This window comes from Leuresthes tenuis, unplaced genomic scaffold (assembly GCF_036924035.1).
Source record: "Leuresthes tenuis unplaced genomic scaffold, fLeuTen1.0.hap1 SCAF_3, whole genome shotgun sequence".
In the NCBI taxonomy this organism is placed as follows: domain Eukaryota; kingdom Metazoa; phylum Chordata; class Actinopteri; order Atheriniformes; family Atherinopsidae; genus Leuresthes; species Leuresthes tenuis.
Window position 1 is genome coordinate 15,342,522 of NW_027325357.1, and position 15,907 is coordinate 15,358,428.

General features: G+C 43.0%; 2 protein-coding genes across 5 annotated transcripts; one reads left to right on the top strand and one right to left on the bottom strand.

Moving 5' to 3' along the window:
* The first annotated feature begins 1,384 nt into the window (after positions 1–1,384).
* Positions 1,385–3,745, top strand: rdh20 (retinol dehydrogenase 20). The gene is made up of 5 exons (XM_072383136.1): positions 1,385–1,837; positions 2,589–2,687; positions 2,831–2,976; positions 3,075–3,206; positions 3,306–3,745. Exons 1-5 carry the CDS (start codon positions 1,385–1,387, stop codon positions 3,424–3,426), a joined length of 951 nt encoding a protein of 316 aa, XP_072239237.1. The 3' UTR covers positions 3,427–3,745.
* Positions 3,746–5,553: 1,808 nt separating this feature from the next.
* Positions 5,554–15,794, bottom strand: stau1 (staufen double-stranded RNA binding protein 1). 4 transcript variants are annotated; one of them, XM_072382032.1, is made up of 15 exons: positions 15,602–15,794; positions 12,096–12,382; positions 11,787–11,908; positions 11,566–11,710; positions 11,286–11,439; positions 11,003–11,174; positions 10,546–10,641; positions 10,180–10,392; positions 9,950–10,093; positions 9,697–9,843; positions 9,534–9,609; positions 9,137–9,456; positions 8,925–9,047; positions 6,732–6,808; positions 5,554–6,248 (listed from the first exon to the last, which is right to left on the bottom strand). In XM_072382032.1, exons 2-15 carry the CDS (start codon positions 12,286–12,288, stop codon positions 6,161–6,163), a joined length of 2,070 nt encoding a protein of 689 aa, XP_072238133.1. In that variant the 5' UTR covers positions 12,289–12,382; positions 15,602–15,794; the 3' UTR covers positions 5,554–6,160. The 4 variants fall into 4 exon arrangements, with proteins under 4 accessions (XP_072238133.1, XP_072238132.1, XP_072238131.1 ...); XM_072382031.1 differs by having other exon boundaries at positions 11,286–11,442; XM_072382030.1 differs by having other exon boundaries at positions 11,554–11,710.
* Between the last annotated feature and the right edge of the window lie 113 nt (positions 15,795–15,907).

Consider the following 15,907-nt stretch of genomic DNA (forward strand, 5'->3'; position numbering starts at 1 on the left):
CATTGTGGCGTTCATTGATTTTTTTTCGTTTGCACTTCAATTACCTTTCCACTCTGGCGTGAAAGTAGACTTTAACTAACTCACACAGCAATCCATCACCCTGTAAATCATAGCTACTTTTATTGTTGTCGAGCTAATATTGCTGCATGGTAATTAAGTGGTCATAGAATTTTCCACGCTTGCAACTTTATTAACATGAACCCATTTCACCGTGACTGTAATTTTCAGTGAAGAGACTACCGGCGGGAATACACTGAAAAGCTCAATGAAATGCTCTGAAAAAAGTGTAAATACACCATAATCGTACGAAATTTGTGTAAAGAAACATGCACAGACAGCATTTTCTGGTATGATGAGCAAAACGTGGCTAAAACGTGGTGTGCAGCGTTCACCTAAAAAACTAAAACGTGATACATCACAAGCAGCCTTTACGAGGTCAACCCTAAGTACGTATGCAGAGATTTATAGTGCATACACATAATCTTCTTACTCATTTAATATGATTTTCAGTGCTCAAATGAGCAGCTGCTGAACTGGGGACAAATCTTATCCTTGAATCGTATCCATTCATTTTACTAATTCTGAATTAGTTCCAGATATGCAAACTCCACAGTCATGCTTATGGCTGACTTAATTTGGGCACAGCTGAGGCTGAGGTTCATTAACATACATTCTTGTTTCCTATCAATTAGGAAAGAAGTTTCTTTTAATTAATGATCAGTTTGCTTTGCAAAATTTGTGAGCAGGAAGCATTAAACTGTTACAGTACAAAGCTTAAAACTAATGAAAACCTACAGTAAGTACTCATCTGATTGTATGATCCAACATGATAACTAATCTCATAATATAAGCTCTGCATCTCCTACTTCCATTTGCTTATTGTCGACTTTTTACACACAAGTGGAAATAGTTATGTGTCAGAGTAATGCTCACTGATTTTGTGTTTTTCTGGATATGCACCTGTGTATATGCATGGTTTATTTGAGCATATGAAAGAGCCTCACATGCACAGTGCAGCAAGTGGAAACTCTGGACTTTGAAAGGTGTAAAGCGCAAACCCCCCAAACTTCAAGAGTCTTTATCTCACTGTAAAGCCGTCTGGCACGTTATTTTTCTCAGTATTGGTAAAAATGGTTACATTCACAGCTTATAACAAAAGTGGTTTCATTAGGAGCTCAAGTTATTCCTTCTAATCCGAGAGGAGAGTGTTTAAATAAAGCAGGCATTGAGGCTGAGGCTCTCAGAAGGAGGGGAACACCAGCTTGGCTGTCTGCACCTTAGTTAGACGGTAGAAAACACATCATCACAGCGAAGTCTGAGCCACCGTAGGCCACTCAGACTTCTGTAGTTCCACTCAAAGATCACCAGCACAGAACAAGGCAGCATGATTTTTCTAATGGACCTCCAGATGATGCTGCTGGATGTGATTTACTTCATCCTGCGCAACTCTGTGCGGGTCATCATGCGTCCTCGCACCAAACCCATCGACGGAGAGCTGGTACTGATCACCGGATCGGGTGGAGGCCTGGGCCGTCTCTTTGCTCAGGAATTCACAAAGCATGGGGCGGAAGTGGTGCTATGGGACCTTAACAGCAGTTCCAATGAGCAGACAGCCAAGCTGGTGCGGGAGATGGGGGGTAAGGCGCACACCTACACAGTGGATGTGACCGATCGGGATGATGTGTACCGCAACGCAGAGCTCGTGCGAAAGGACCTGGGCCGGGACGTTACCATACTGGTGAACAACGCCGGAGTGGTGGCCGGGCATCGCATTCTAGACTGTCCTGATGAACTGATGGAGAGGACTATGAAAGTCAACTGTCATGCCCTCTTCTGGGTGAGAATTTGTTAATATCACATGTGTATCCGCCACTCACAAGCCCTTCAGATGTGTGGCTAATTATCCTTGAGGTCAGATGGAAAGCCAAGCTGCCTTTCACTCACTAATAGCACTTCAGTGTAGTGACTCACTGCTTGTAGCTTTGGATCTTTACAGGCGCTAAGCCTGTGGGTCCAGAATCATAATCATGGGAAGTAGGTAAATTATAGCAAACTCGGAGACTCTGACCAAGTGTTTCCATTTAAACCCGCTGCCTAAATGACGAAGAGGCGGAAGAAACAGTGCTTGTCTGTGCAGCTTCATATTTCTTGAAACACCCATTTAAAGTCTCTCTCAACAGATGAGCAACATGTGGCAACTAAACAAATAAATGCAAAATAATCCTGTAAAAACTTGCCAACAGAAACATGCTATTTGTAGGCAGCACGCGTTTACTTTGGGAAGCTCTAACTCCAGCTTGAGAATTTCGGTGTATAACCTTTCATCATCAGCCAAATACAGAGCACATTATTGTGCACAGATTGTGTGAGACAAGGCATGTGAAACCTATTGCGTCAATAGCATTATCCTCCTCACACCATGGGCTAAAGAACTCTCACAGCAATCCTATTAATAAACAGCTACTTGGGCAGGATAAGCTGAACAATATATAAGTCTCATTTAGGTCCTATGGACACAGCTTAGTTTGTTGCTCCATTCTAATGTACTGCTGTATAACAACACGTTTGTACCCGTGTGTGTGCCTCAGACAGTGAAGGCCTTCCTCCCTCAAATGAAGGCCCAAGATCACGGACACATCGTGACCATCGCCAGCGTCCTCGGCCTCTTCAGCACGGCTTGTGTCGAGGTGAACGAGGGAGAAACATCACTGCAATAAGACGTGACAGCTTTAGATATGACAGCTTTATCGTGACTTGAAAGACGTGGACACGTGCCTTATATTGACCAATGCAAACCACTTCTGATTAATGGGTCTTTTATTTGTGGCAGGATTACTGCGCCAGCAAGTTTGCTGCAGTGGGCTTCCACGAGTCTCTGGCCCACGAGCTGCTGTCTGAAGAGATTGAAGGTGTGAAGACAACTTTAGTGTGCCCCTACATTGTGGACACGGGCATGTTTGCGGGCTGCAAGATTCGGTACGTCAAACAAATAATCACATAACTATGCATATGTGTGCAGTCCAAGTGTCCTGATAAAATCTGTTCTGTGAATGTGTGCTGGTGTCACTGTTAAGAGAGGAAGTGGAGCTGCTCCTACCCCCTCTGGAGCCCCAGTACTGTGTTGAACAAGCTATGAACGCCATCCTGATAGACCAACCGTTAGTGTGCATCCCCCGCCTCACCTACCTGCCTTTCCTGTCCAGAGCGTAAGTGTCGCATCGACTTGCCAACAAATATGCTTGTTTTTCAAATTTCATTCATGTTGCCATTTCACCCCCTCACCAGCTCGTCTTTTCTCCTTTCAGCTTGTTGCCATGGGAATCCAATGTGGCGACCTATCGTTTCATGGGCTCCGACAAGTGCATGTACCCGTTCATTGATAACGTGCAGCAAAGAGCGACTAATGGCACTGTTATGGTTGCATAATTTTACCCTCGATACACTGACAGCAATCCAAGCCTTAAAAGTAAAATCACATGAATTTCAAAGGGTCTACTGCATATAAAATGGAATCTTTACAAATACGTGCAGGAAAAGCAGCACAAACTGATGGTCAGACACACTGACAGGGATTTTAGATTTTGGGGCTGATCATTCAGAAGCCTGTACTGGATAACTACTCAGCCAAGTAGTCATCAGCACTGAAAAGAGATTTCTGTAATGTTTGCATGAAGTTTAAAGTCCCCCCCTCCAAAAAAAAAACTGTTTGTACCATAACTCTGAGAAATGGCCGAACACTGTTTAAATCCTGGACAGATCAAAATGGGAACGTCTTTATCATCTGTAACTTAATGATGTAATTGAACTTTGTGCTTTATTATGTGTACATAACATAAAATCAATACTGTCAGCTTCTTTTGTTACGTTTTTTTCTTTCTTTCTCTTTTGTAAACTGCGTAAAGAAGTGCTGAAAATAAAAGCTTTTTAGTCCCACTCATCAGCTCCTGAGAAATCAACTACTTGGCCGTAAACTCTGAAACTTTGCTCCAGCTTAAAGTTGACGCCTGCCGGCATCAGCACACGTGTAAAGAGTTTACAACTGAGAAGAAACGGGCTCGTGAGCACTGCCACTCTTAGAACTCTGCAGTGATGCAGTAAAACGAAGTCATTGCCAGAACAAATGTGCACGCAGTGAAGCAAGCGTGACCAACAAAGTATCTCCCGCAGCAGTGTTGTAAATATCTCCAGTCAGACACAGTGTCCCAGAATGAGGACACGTCTGTGCACTCAAGAATAAAAATGACATTTTTTTTCATTGGCTGGAACTAAAAATAGTTCAAATGAACTAAATTAAACAGTATTTCTAACAACGTGTCACTCAAATCCTACCTCTGTAATTTGGGGGAAATTGAATGAAAGTTATAAAATGTGAAGGGTTAGGGGTTGTGATGTGTTTTCTGCAGGTGTGACGTTTACATTTTCCACCAACATTTGAGCCGAGACACCCAAAGTTCTGCGATGATTATCGTGCAGCCTGCTATAACAGTTTTACTACAATCCCTTTTCGACCGAGGCGCTTCCAGAACTAGTTGAGAGCCAGTCCTTAATTTTTATCTAGTTGTGACTAAAAAAGCTAAAGCTAAAAAGCAGGCTCTTGGTCAGGAAAATGGTTCCACAAAGGAACAAACTCTTTGCTGGACCAGACCCAAAAAACCGAAAGGGCGAGGGTCTGGGGCCCAACAGCATCGACACAAGCTGGGTGTGAAAACCACTGCAGCCGGGGCTTATAAATGCAAGCTGGTGATATTAACTGAAAAAGTTACAGACATCGAGCTCTACAGCTGGTGATGGAAACTATCCAACTACGTATAGCGAGGTTTAATTATCTGTCAAGGAGAAAAGAAGCTACTCTGAGAGCAGCCTGAAGACTTTTGTGCCACACCAATGTTTACTGTTGTTTTCTGCCTGTGCCTACAACACAATGCCTTTGAATTTGCAACTTTGATGAGTTTGATTCATGCACAGATGAATTTTACTGCATTACATAATATATTTGATCCTTTTTATCCCCCCAAATGTGAACCTTAACAGCCACCGATTCCTCCACTTTCTTCTTCTTGGTCGATGTATGAACAGCGCAGTTCTTTACACGCCAGTAGTTTGGCCATTCCCTCAAGTAGAGTTACCTTCATTCTAAGGTAATACAAATCTATTTAGTCATATAATTACATACTAATTGAAACACAGTTTAAAATCATATCATGAATTTTCCCCCCGTAGTTCTTTGCCACTGCCCCGCACTGCAGCTTGATTGGGAGGGAAACTGAGACAATGTGGTCCATATTCCTTATGTTGTGGTCCTTGACAGAAGATTAAATTAAGTACAGTTTCATTAGATGAAGCCGGTGTTGGAACAGACATATGAAGTGGTGTAATAATACGGCTCTCTGGGTAAACCGCATTAGGGTTTGCATTATGGACCAAAAAGTAGTAGTTTGTCTGGATTGGAAAGAATGACATAACCCCAGTATGTATCTGAAACACCATTGAATACCTCTATAATGCAGTCACATGAATTATCACATCAGAGGCAAAAAAGAGAGAGAGATGAAGTTTAGCTTTGTGCCCCTAAGCACCAAAGTTTAATTACCATAAGGAGGGGAGAGAAGGGATGTCGACATGAGGAAGGAAAGGGATCCCTGCCATGAACAGCAGCGACAACATCACATTACTTTAGGAAAATCAACAGAGGTTTGACAGCTGCACCCTAGACAAAGATGAGGCCAAAATCTTAAGAAGACGTCTTCTCAATGGACTATCTAAGCAGGGGATAAAACACAAAACACTTAAAAACAAGATATGGTGGGAAACATATTCTAACCAAAAGAAAATAAGAGTTCACAGTAAATTACTTAATTTTTTTTGTTGTTTTTTACCAAGTACAACCCCAAACTTGTTGTCTAGGATGCAGCTACGTTTTCTACAAAGCAAAAGAAGAAAAAAATAAATAATGCGTACAATTAAACAACATCGAGGAGAAGAGCCTATTTTTTCCTATCAATCTTGTTTAACTGTGAACATTTCATAACAATGAATATGAACAGTGATGGTTCAGAGCCTACAGTGACTGAAGCTTCTTATAGTCCTCTAAAACAGACCGAGAACACAGTGTATTGAGTTTTTTCTTCCTCTGGTGCTTTTGCACACAGCCAAACCTGATCTAAGCTGTGCCATCCAGCGTCTGTGCCAATGTGCTTGAGTTAGCCTGTTTGAGGTGTGAGTCACCTTCCATTTCCTGCTTGCCACACCTGAGGAAAACAAGTCACATTTAGGGTCACTTTGGTTGATCACAAAAAAAAAAAAGAAATGACAGGAGTGTTTGTCAAAGAGGGTTCCAGCTGTGTTGACTGTCAAGCTTATTAGAATCGCCTTACGCAGTGGATTTCCATTTCTGTTTGCACGTTTCAATAAATCGCTGCATCTATTTCCTATTCTCCTTCAAAACAGAAATAAATTAGGGCTAGCTCAAGACTTTTGCACAGTACTGCAACAGTACTCCTAAAGACCAGTAAGCATTTGTTTCTATAAAACTGGTGATTTCTTGAATTCAAGCAACAAGAGAAATACATGAAGCTGGGGTTTGACTCTCCTCACACAGACTAATGTTTCTTGGCACAGCACTCAGTTAGCTCATTAGTCTCCTGAAAGATTTTATCATTAAAAAAAAACAAAAAAAAAAAAACTAAAATCAATAAATCAACTAAAGTAGGCGGCGTTTCCTCACAGCTTACCCAGCTGGTCCGTTTCCTGTCCTTTCATTTGACTGCTGGTCCAGCTCAGAGAGTAACTTCAGTATATTCAGCGCAGCCTGTAGAGGTTAAGATCAGCATGTATTATTCGGACGAGCATGTCAAGAGAACCATTGCTCTTTATGCCCTTCTGAGAAACAATTTGTGGGTGTTTTTCAATCCAAGACACGATCGGCTGGAATCAGTCTTTCTTCCCCCCAAAAAACTTCATAGCGCAGGAAATGGTTCCTACTGGAAAACTGGGATTATGAAGCTTTTTCTAAAGCTGTTCTGTTGTTCTGTCACAAATTTGACTGGTGGCCAGCAGTAATGCAGCTATGCAGCAAAGACGTTTTGCTGTGTAAGGACAAAGCCTGTTAGCATCTCAATATGCTAGCAGCTGCATGACGCGGCAGCATTACAGTTGTCAGCTATTTCAGGTGGATTGGAGCCAAAGTCTCTCCTACTCTCCTATACTGACATGTACTGCAGCTTATTTCAGTCGAATTCCACAGAAAGCCGTTTTTATTTACATTTTTTCTGTTTCTGCTGTCAGATGGAAAAACAAATACCAAATCGAGGCTGAATAACAGTCCATTATGATTATGTATTTTACAGCATGGCATCTGCTCTGCTCCAATAAGATCCTGGTTTGTATTAAGTATTAAGCGCCTGTTAACTTTAGTTAAAGACACGCCCGTGCTGTCATTTCAGTTGCATTTACACATACCGTGATCACTCATTAAGTTAGAAGTGACAGAAAGTCTTTGCCCCCCCCCCCCCCCCCCCCCCCCATAACTAAGGTTTGTCCTAAAAGTCTCTAGATTTGTCACTTGTCACCTAAAATAAAAGAACCCTAACTGAGGGGACCTCAGCAAGTAGGAATAACTACCTCAGCAGCACATGCCAGTTTAATTAGATAATCATCTCTTAGGACTGAAAAACACAGACTTTGATAAGATCAAATGTCTGCAGCCGTTCTGCAGAGACCTCTTGCCTTGTATCTTTTGCCACTGTAAGGCTGAGAACTGCCTCCTGCGGTGTTGGCAGTTGCTAATCATAATGCCATTATCTTGAGTTTATCATTTTACGTTGAGATAACAAATCGTGTTCTGGCAGTGACTGATTCATTTATCCCGTTATCTTCAGAGGCCGTCCTTTCCCTTCCAGGAGACGACATGAACTGACAGCCCATTTTGAGAAAACAGAACTACTTTACGAGAGATAAGGTACGACGTTATCTTACAACAATCATGAGAAAACTATTTCATTCCATTGCCACAGACCTCAGCTTTCACGTTCATGACTGTTAGGGAGAATCAATAACTGAAAGTCAAGGCATATCCTTATTGATTTGTTTGCTGCCGTCATTAGAGAAGAAGTGTGTTCTTCCTGTGGGCAAAGATTAGAGGATCGGCTACCGTCCATTTCTCTGCTCAAACAGAGCCTAATGATAACTGCAAAGGAAAACATACCCACAGCATTTGCCATTTTCATTAGGAATCGGTTACTACGGTTATCAAGATGCTATCTATGTATGCCGGCACTGCATTCCTGTTGTCCGATAACCACGAGAGGAAACTCTTTTGTTTTCTTATGATAACAAAAGAAGTCTTCATGAGAAAACTGGTTTCGTAGATATAACAACAAGCCCTTGATCGCAACAACACACGTTCTGCTATCTGGGTGATGATCACGTTGGGATTTTGTAACAAAGGCAATAAAGATTCATTTCAAGCTTGGGCTTTGCCTGCTTCTGTGTGAACTGTTACTCCTTTGGTAATGTAGCGAGCACACGATGTCCCTTAACCCACCATGAGCTGCACTGACAAATGTGTCACTTTACCCTTGGAACCTGGAGCGAATCGTACGTCGCAGCAGCATTTCCGAGACTCACAATTCTAATTATGAAAAAAAGATCAATACATATGTGGGCAAAGAAAGTCATTTACAATGAAAGCGAAAGGTCTGACCTCTTAAATGATTTTCACTTCTTCAGAGGCTGAAAAATAAAATGTTCCTAGTGGGCAGTTTTGAGCTTTACAGAAAAACCCTCAGGTTTTAAGAGGGCTGTTGTTTAATGAAGCCTCAGTCTGAATGGGTTAGAATGGAAGGTTTAACTGATGCACCGTGGATGTCAAAAAGCTTTTAAACCAGAAGGAGAGCTTTTGGAGTGTTTCTCCCCTGAATACTAACCATATCGTGACAGGATTCTACATCTTTTCCAATCCCGTGACTGATGAGCGGTGGCTGGGAGGAGCAGTTGATCAGCGACACAAACTCATTCTTATTGTTTTTGGGAAAATCCTTGTATTCCACCTGCAGGTAAAGAATATACAGACATCAACTGTATCAACCGCGCACAAAAATGCTTGCACGCATCTGGGCTAACCGAGGTGAACGTTTACCTGCAGACACTGCACAGATGCAAGATAGCTGAGCTGTTCCGAGGGTCTGGTGAGGGGTCCGTGGGGCAGCTGGTTCAGGTTATTTTTGTTCTTTAGGATAGTCTCAGCAGTCAAGGATGTCCCAGCGTAAAGCAGCTCATTGGCAATCATGGCAGTGATTGTGGCCTTGCCTGGGTTGGGCATGGCTCGATTGTAGTCCTTGGCGTGAGATCCTGGACAGGCTCCGACTGCTTGAGCCACCTCTGGCACCATGGGGAGGATACCTGCAGGCAGCTGTTGGTGGCTCAGATAAGGCAGACGGAAGTCCTCCTCCTTGGAACCTGATGACACAACAACACTCGTAAGAGCTTGTTCTCGATATGTTCATGCAGCAGAGACCGTTTCAACTGCGATTTACCCAGTGCCACCTCCTCCACAGAGCCAGGTTCGAAGAAGGTCACTTTGCGCCCGTCACCAGGCTTTTTCACTGGGGTCTAGATAAAAAGAATAAGCACATCACATGATGCGTTTTCACATGATGCGCATTAACTTTCACTTGGTTGGCAACCATTCAGCGGTACCTTTTCATCAGTTTTGAGTGCCGGTTTGGGAGGCTGAGGCTGAGGCACTTTATATCCCAAGAGTTCCAACATTTTCTCTGCTGCATTCCTCTTGGCCACCTTCTTACTGGGTCCCATGCCCTCTGCAGACTGGCCACACACTGTCACCTGTACCAGAATACACAGGTGAAAGAGATGAATGGCACACAAAAAGTTAAAAAATAATAACAATAAGAGAGATGGACACTGTGTAAGCCTTGCTGCCACCACTCACCTGCATGACAAACTCTCTGCGCCGGGGTAAACCTCTTTCTGTCACCATGTTGTACTCCGGCTCCTTCTCCTTCTTGGCCTGCTGGATCTGAGCCAAGCGGCTAATGGGATTCATCCCCTGGCCATACTCTGGGCTGGTCTGCAGCTGTAGGCAATGATGGATTAATCTTTAATTAAGGGCATTATGTTCTGTTCTGACTAAACCCAACTCCAGTTCAAAAGTTCCACTACCTTAATGATAGATTTGGTTTTCTTTTTGATGCGTGGCAGGGTCTTTTCCACACTGGGTATATGGGGTAGCCTCTTCAACTCTCCCAGCACCGCTGCTGCCGCCAGCTTCTTGGCAATCTTTTTACTTTTTCCCTCGCCCTCTCCCGTAAACTCCCCGACGGTAACACGAACAACAAAACTCTTCATGTGTGGAGGGCCCTCTTCCTTTAAAACCTGGAAAAAACAACAACAGCGACGCCCCCCTTCTATTTATTTCACCAAATCAAATATAAGGTTAACGCAAGCGTATTCTTCACATGTCAATGAATATCACTGACGTATTCCTACGTATCAATTTTTCGGATGGTAACACAAATGCATCCAAACCTCAAAGTTGACAGGTAGATTTCGTTTAAGAGCAATTTCAAACACTTGACTGATCTCTGATTTGTTCAGGTTCTCCTCCTCGGGCTCTCCATTCATCTGTTAAAGACCACATAAAAAGATTTTAAAAAAGCAATTTGGCTCTCTAAAATGACTTAAACATCTTCTAGCACTATTTAAAGGGGAACTCTGGTATTTTTAAACCTCAACCTCTCAGTATTGGTGAAATAAAGACAGATAATGCCTTATTTAAAGGCTGCACCGTCTTTGCCCGGTTCGCTCCGTTCTATGGATCGCGAGTTATCTAAATAGCTTCCGAAGGACGCCGACTTTCGCCAAAACTGTTCTCGGTGAGTAGATAAACGTATTTCATGCCAGAAGCAAGGTCTAGGTTTAAAAATACCGGAGTTCCCCATTAATGCTGAGTGCACACTTCTTTTTATCTAATTTCTTTTTTTACCATTGGCAACTGTTGCAGTATCGGCTCCTTCTGCAGGACTTTCAAGGCCTTGGCAGCAGCGTCGTGTTTGGCCAACTGCCGCGTGCGCCCCTTCCCAACAAACTGCTGGCCTCCGATGGAAAGCTCCATGTGGTATATCATTGGTCCCACTGGAGGAAATGGATAGTAGTACCTGGACACATGACAGAGTTAACTTTTTTCCTCTTAAATATAAAGGGCAAAACAGAGAGAAAAAAAAAGAAAGAAGCGAAGCTCTTAACATTTCCAAGTATTTTATACTAACTGTTGCATAGAGCGCTGGTAAGGCCCTGGTGCCCGGACATTGTAATTGAAGTTTGGTGGTCTCATCATCGGGTATGGGTCGATGGGTTTATACATAGGCTTTTTACCGAGCTTCATACAAAGTGCATTCAGCTCCATGGTATGTGTGATGCCATCTGCTGTGAGACAAACACAAACGTCCCAAATTAAATGGTTCCTGCATTCGTTCTCGTCTTTGCTCTGTGACAAATCAGAACGTGACTCCGACAGAGCCAGTGGGAACAGCCCACCTGGGTTCTTGCCTGTGTTACGGAGCGTCCTGACGGTGGGTTTGGGGAGTGTCGTCTCGGCGAGGGCGGACGCAGCAGCGGAATGCTGGGCTTTCTTGATACTGGTCCCCTCTGCCTCCCAATGCTGATCTCCAAGTGTGAGTCTCACAGCGAAAATCTGAAACATATTCTCTCTCATGAGGGAAAACCCTGACACGACATCAGGTCAACGATGTGAATCACACTCCGCATACCTTGGAGTGAGCTGGTCCTTGCTCAGAAAGCAGCTTATACTCAGGTTGGATCTTGTTGAAACGGGCTAACTCATTCACCAAACACATGGAGGTCTTCTCTTTAGGGTTTGCCATGTTAGATACTGAAACCAGACAAAAGGCTCACCATCAAACACGGTCACAAATACGATGAGCGAAGACAGCACAGAGACCCAAAGAAGAAGACTCAGAGCTTTGAAATCAAAGCATAATAAGCTGAAAGAGGTTTTAAAATACAGATGTGCAGTCCTGACACGATACACCTAAAGCAAACTAACTGATAAAACTCACCTGTGGTGGTATTATAGGGAGTGGCTGAGCCTGCTGGGAGGGCGGAGCTCCTGATGGGCTGGCTGGCACTCTCTGATGGTAGAGCGCCTGTTGCACAAGGGATGCTGTAGCCTGGCTGCGGCTGCCCCATCTGCATGGGGGCAGAGGCAGCAGGCATGGAGCTAACTGGACACTGAAACTGGAGCTGAGACATCCTCGGTGGTCGAGCTTAGTAGGCTGAGGTCAAACTAAGAAATTTACGGCGTGGGTGGGACTGTGGATTGAAGAGGTCTGAATTTAAGCTCTGCCTGGGAAGAGAGAGAAATAGAAAGTCAGACATGGCACCATCTGTATGTTGAGAAAAATACATAAACTGGGATAAAAAAAGATAAATCATAATCACAGGCACTGAAGCACCCACATTCAACAGAGTGCTGCCCCTGAAATAGACGCCTATCATACACCTGTCAAATAAACACACTGACATTTTATGGACAAGTTCGTTTCCAGCTGACCTCACTGCATTTGCCTGAGCTGTGGGAGAAAAAAACCCAAAGCAGAGATGGGGAGAACTCATGTATTGCACACACACAGACAGGCATCAGGTCGCACCATTGTTCTTTACACCTTTATATGTTCTTTTTAAAAAAGTGCAGTGCACAAAGCCTGGGCTAAAATATGCAGTATAAGGCGTTTTTTGCGATATAAATGTTGCAGTGTTTCATGAAACAAAAGAACTTAAACAAATGCTCCTGCTCAGCTCTGCCTTATGTCAAGTCTTCAGTAACTCTAGGGGCCCATTGTCCTTTTACAGCTTTTCGCCCCGCAGTGCCTCCACCACGCTCAAGACAATCCAGACTCCTTTCATGATGGTGGAATGACCTACCGACTACAAGACTACTCCAGAGAGCATCCCCTACCCCCTCTAATGCACCTTCTATTTTTGTACTTCCCTAAATACCTGCACTCATCTCTACACTATCACCCCTGTCACCTCTGACAGAGCCTGACTAGTGGTTTTCCTTCTATGTAGCTTGTTGCTAGCTTTGATGTTATATCCTCATTTGTAAGTCGCTTTGGATAAAAGCGTCCGCCAAATGCATAAACACAAACTTGAGAATTAACAACAATTTGCTTGTAGGTGCAGGTCACTCTGATTGTTGGCAGCAGACTACTACAGATGGAAGAAAAAACATCAAACCGGTCCCGTACCATCATGTCTCCACCAATACAACTTCCCTGTACCTTTGCGTTAAGGCTAATATTCTGCAGGCTCTACAGGAGGGGTGGAACCCCACTCCTCCAATTTACAGTCCTTCATTAGTGATGTGATTATGGCTGACAGTGCTTGAGATCTGGTGACTCGAAAGGCCGTCGCGTCCATGATTCACTAACTGTCATACTTAATCTATTCAGTAACGTCTCATTCCCAGTAGATGGGTCCATTAGACTTTGTGAGACAGCTAAATTCCCACATAATCTGTCAAACTACAATCCCAAGAGAATAAATCTTGCCAGGTTCCAAGCTATATGGGTTTCCGAGCCAAGTTGTCCTATATCTGTGTCCTATACTGGCGACGACGAGTCAATTGTAAAGATGAAAACAGTCAAAACAGTCAGCTAGTCAACAGAGGAGGTTAGAGTAGATGTTCATAGCATTAGTTGGAACCGGAAAGTTAGAAATAGGACATTACTGGTCACTGTGAAAAAAAAAAAGGTTGTTCAAATATTTAATAAAGAAGTAATTAAGTAGTATGTTTTGCATGGTTACTTTTTCATACTCATTCTGTGTCTTACTTTTGTGCACTTATTTCTTATCTTTATGGATTTCTCTTCTGCATTCTGCTCTATCGCTTAGCAGTAGATAGTTTTATTCCTTTTGCTCTTCTCGATCCTAGTTCTACGTTGAAAGAAAGGCAAGAACACAGACTGGCTCCCTCCGTGATGATGTGAATAATCCAACTACCTGCCAAGTATATGTTTTCCGGAAGAAAACAAATGACTCAGGTTAGTGGACACTGTCATCACAGAAAAGACTTAACCTACGAGGACAGAAAGTGTTTCATCAAAGCATGAAGACGTTCACTCTGGTCCGCTTTGTTTTAGTTTGTAGTTGGAAAAAACATGCCAGGAAAAATAAAATGACACCTACAGAACCATCAGAGCCGGTAAGGTCAAAGATGCAGAACCGTGCACTGTTTTCATGACTGTAACACATGCACAAGCCGACTAGTTGAGAACGTTAAAGGTGACTCTGGAAACCACATCACCTCTTCACAACCCTGCAGCGCTTGTGGTGTGTGTGCACCCATTTTGTAAGAGTGGGGCTCGTGCATTACAGCCCATCATCCCTTCTCATGCAGCCGCTGACAGACTGTACTTTCCGACAGCGGGTTACTACAGCTAAAACACTCTTTACAACCCCAAAAAAACAAACTACGGCTGTCTCATTCCTGGCGTATTACGACACTATGTGCACATAGCAGTCATCAAAAGGGCACCGTCAACCACAACACATTTGCTGCCACAAACTATTTCCTATTGTTGTGAATGCTTTAGCTATTTTACCCACTGATGCACCAGTCAAGCGGGCACTTTTCATGGCTGAAGCTTTTCACCACCTGAACTTCCAATGCTCCATCTTTCTGTCCATTTCTGCTAATTTCTATTTTCTTTTTTTTTTTTTAAACCTTACTGAGCTTTGTTTTTCCCTCGTTATTACCAGCTTGCATTTTTGTTTTAATTTTAAAAAAAAGAAAGATAATCAGACAACGTAACCTTGCGGGATGCTACTTTCACTGCTCAGGTTGAAAAATAAAACAATCCTCCTGATCATAAAACGTAGTCGTATGCTGTAAGTGTTTATTATTATCATCTGCCTCATTATTTCCATCATGGTGCTTGGTTTGTTGTCTGGGTGGGTGCTGCTGAGCCCTTATGAATCTCTGGTCTCTAATATACCACAAAGTTGACATATATCGACTTTAACACACCTCGAGCTACTGAGTGTTCACTGGTAGTTGACAAAATTGAATTTAAACATTTGCTTGTGCTACAGCAAGAAATAACTGGTATGCCAGTTAATTAGCGACTCAAACCCTGATAAAAATCGTTTGAAAAACCCCTGGAAGTATTTTGTATATCGCTAGACTTCTACATTTCCAACCGATTAGACCATATATGTGTAAAAGACAATGCCAGTGCAAAAAAAACAGTAGTTAGTGATGAAACTGGGCCGCCGGCTGCCAATACGGACTCCCCCTGAGGACGTTAGCCGACTAGCTTTATCACTACAGTGGCAGTCATGCAATAACCTTTGCAAAAAATTATTTAAAATACGCCAATACTCTCAAAAGTGCATCATCATGGAGATTAGCGCAAAACTCATGATAGACAATGCTTGACACTAGTTTATTTGACTGGTCAAAGACACGTCTCATGTTATTTTCCCGGCGAATCTGAGAGGAGTCGGTTAAATCGCTAGCTCGCTAGCTAACCCTGAGAAGTCTGCACAAAGTAAGCCTCACCTCGTCGCTCCTTTGTTCAGTTATTAGTTAATCCATAAGATACGTTGGTTTTATGTCGCTTGCTTTTGTTAGCGGCCTATTTCAAGACTCAGTGTATGTTAATTTATATCAAAATGCGGGCGGTGAGGAGGTGAACATTGGGAGGACAGGGCAAACACTAAAGAGAATGGCACGGTCTGGGCTATCTTCAGGAAGTGACATCATCAGAGGAGGAAGTACTTCAAACATAAATATCGTATCAAGGTTTGTATTTTATTTTTCTTTATTTGCAACGGTGTTGTTCTACGTTAAACGTTCAAATTGTAA

What these genes read in the sequence shown, in the direction of transcription:
- rdh20 (XM_072383136.1), top strand. Translation starts at nt 1,385, where the DNA reads ATGATTTTTCTAATGGACCTCCAGATGATGCTGCTGGATGTGATTTAC. An exon ending in ACTGTCATGCCCTCTTCTGG is followed by an intron (nt 1,838 to 2,588) that starts GTGAGAATTTGT and finishes TGTGTGCCTCAG; the next exon opens with ACAGTGAAGGCCTTCCTCCC. An exon ending in TTTGCGGGCTGCAAGATTCG is followed by an intron (nt 2,977 to 3,074) that starts GTACGTCAAACA and finishes GTCACTGTTAAG; the next exon opens with AGAGGAAGTGGAGCTGCTCC.
- stau1 (XM_072382029.1), bottom strand. Translation starts at nt 12,288, where the DNA reads ATGTCTCAGCTCCAGTTTCAGTGTCCAGTTAGCTCCATGCCTGCTGCC. An exon ending in CACTCAAAACTGATGAAAAG is followed by an intron (nt 9,610 to 9,696) that starts GTACCGCTGAAT and finishes CTTTTTATCTAG; the next exon opens with ACCCCAGTGAAAAAGCCTGG. An exon ending in CATCTGTGCAGTGTCTGCAG is followed by an intron (nt 9,048 to 9,136) that starts GTAAACGTTCAC and finishes CTTTACCTGCAG; the next exon opens with GTGGAATACAAGGATTTTCC.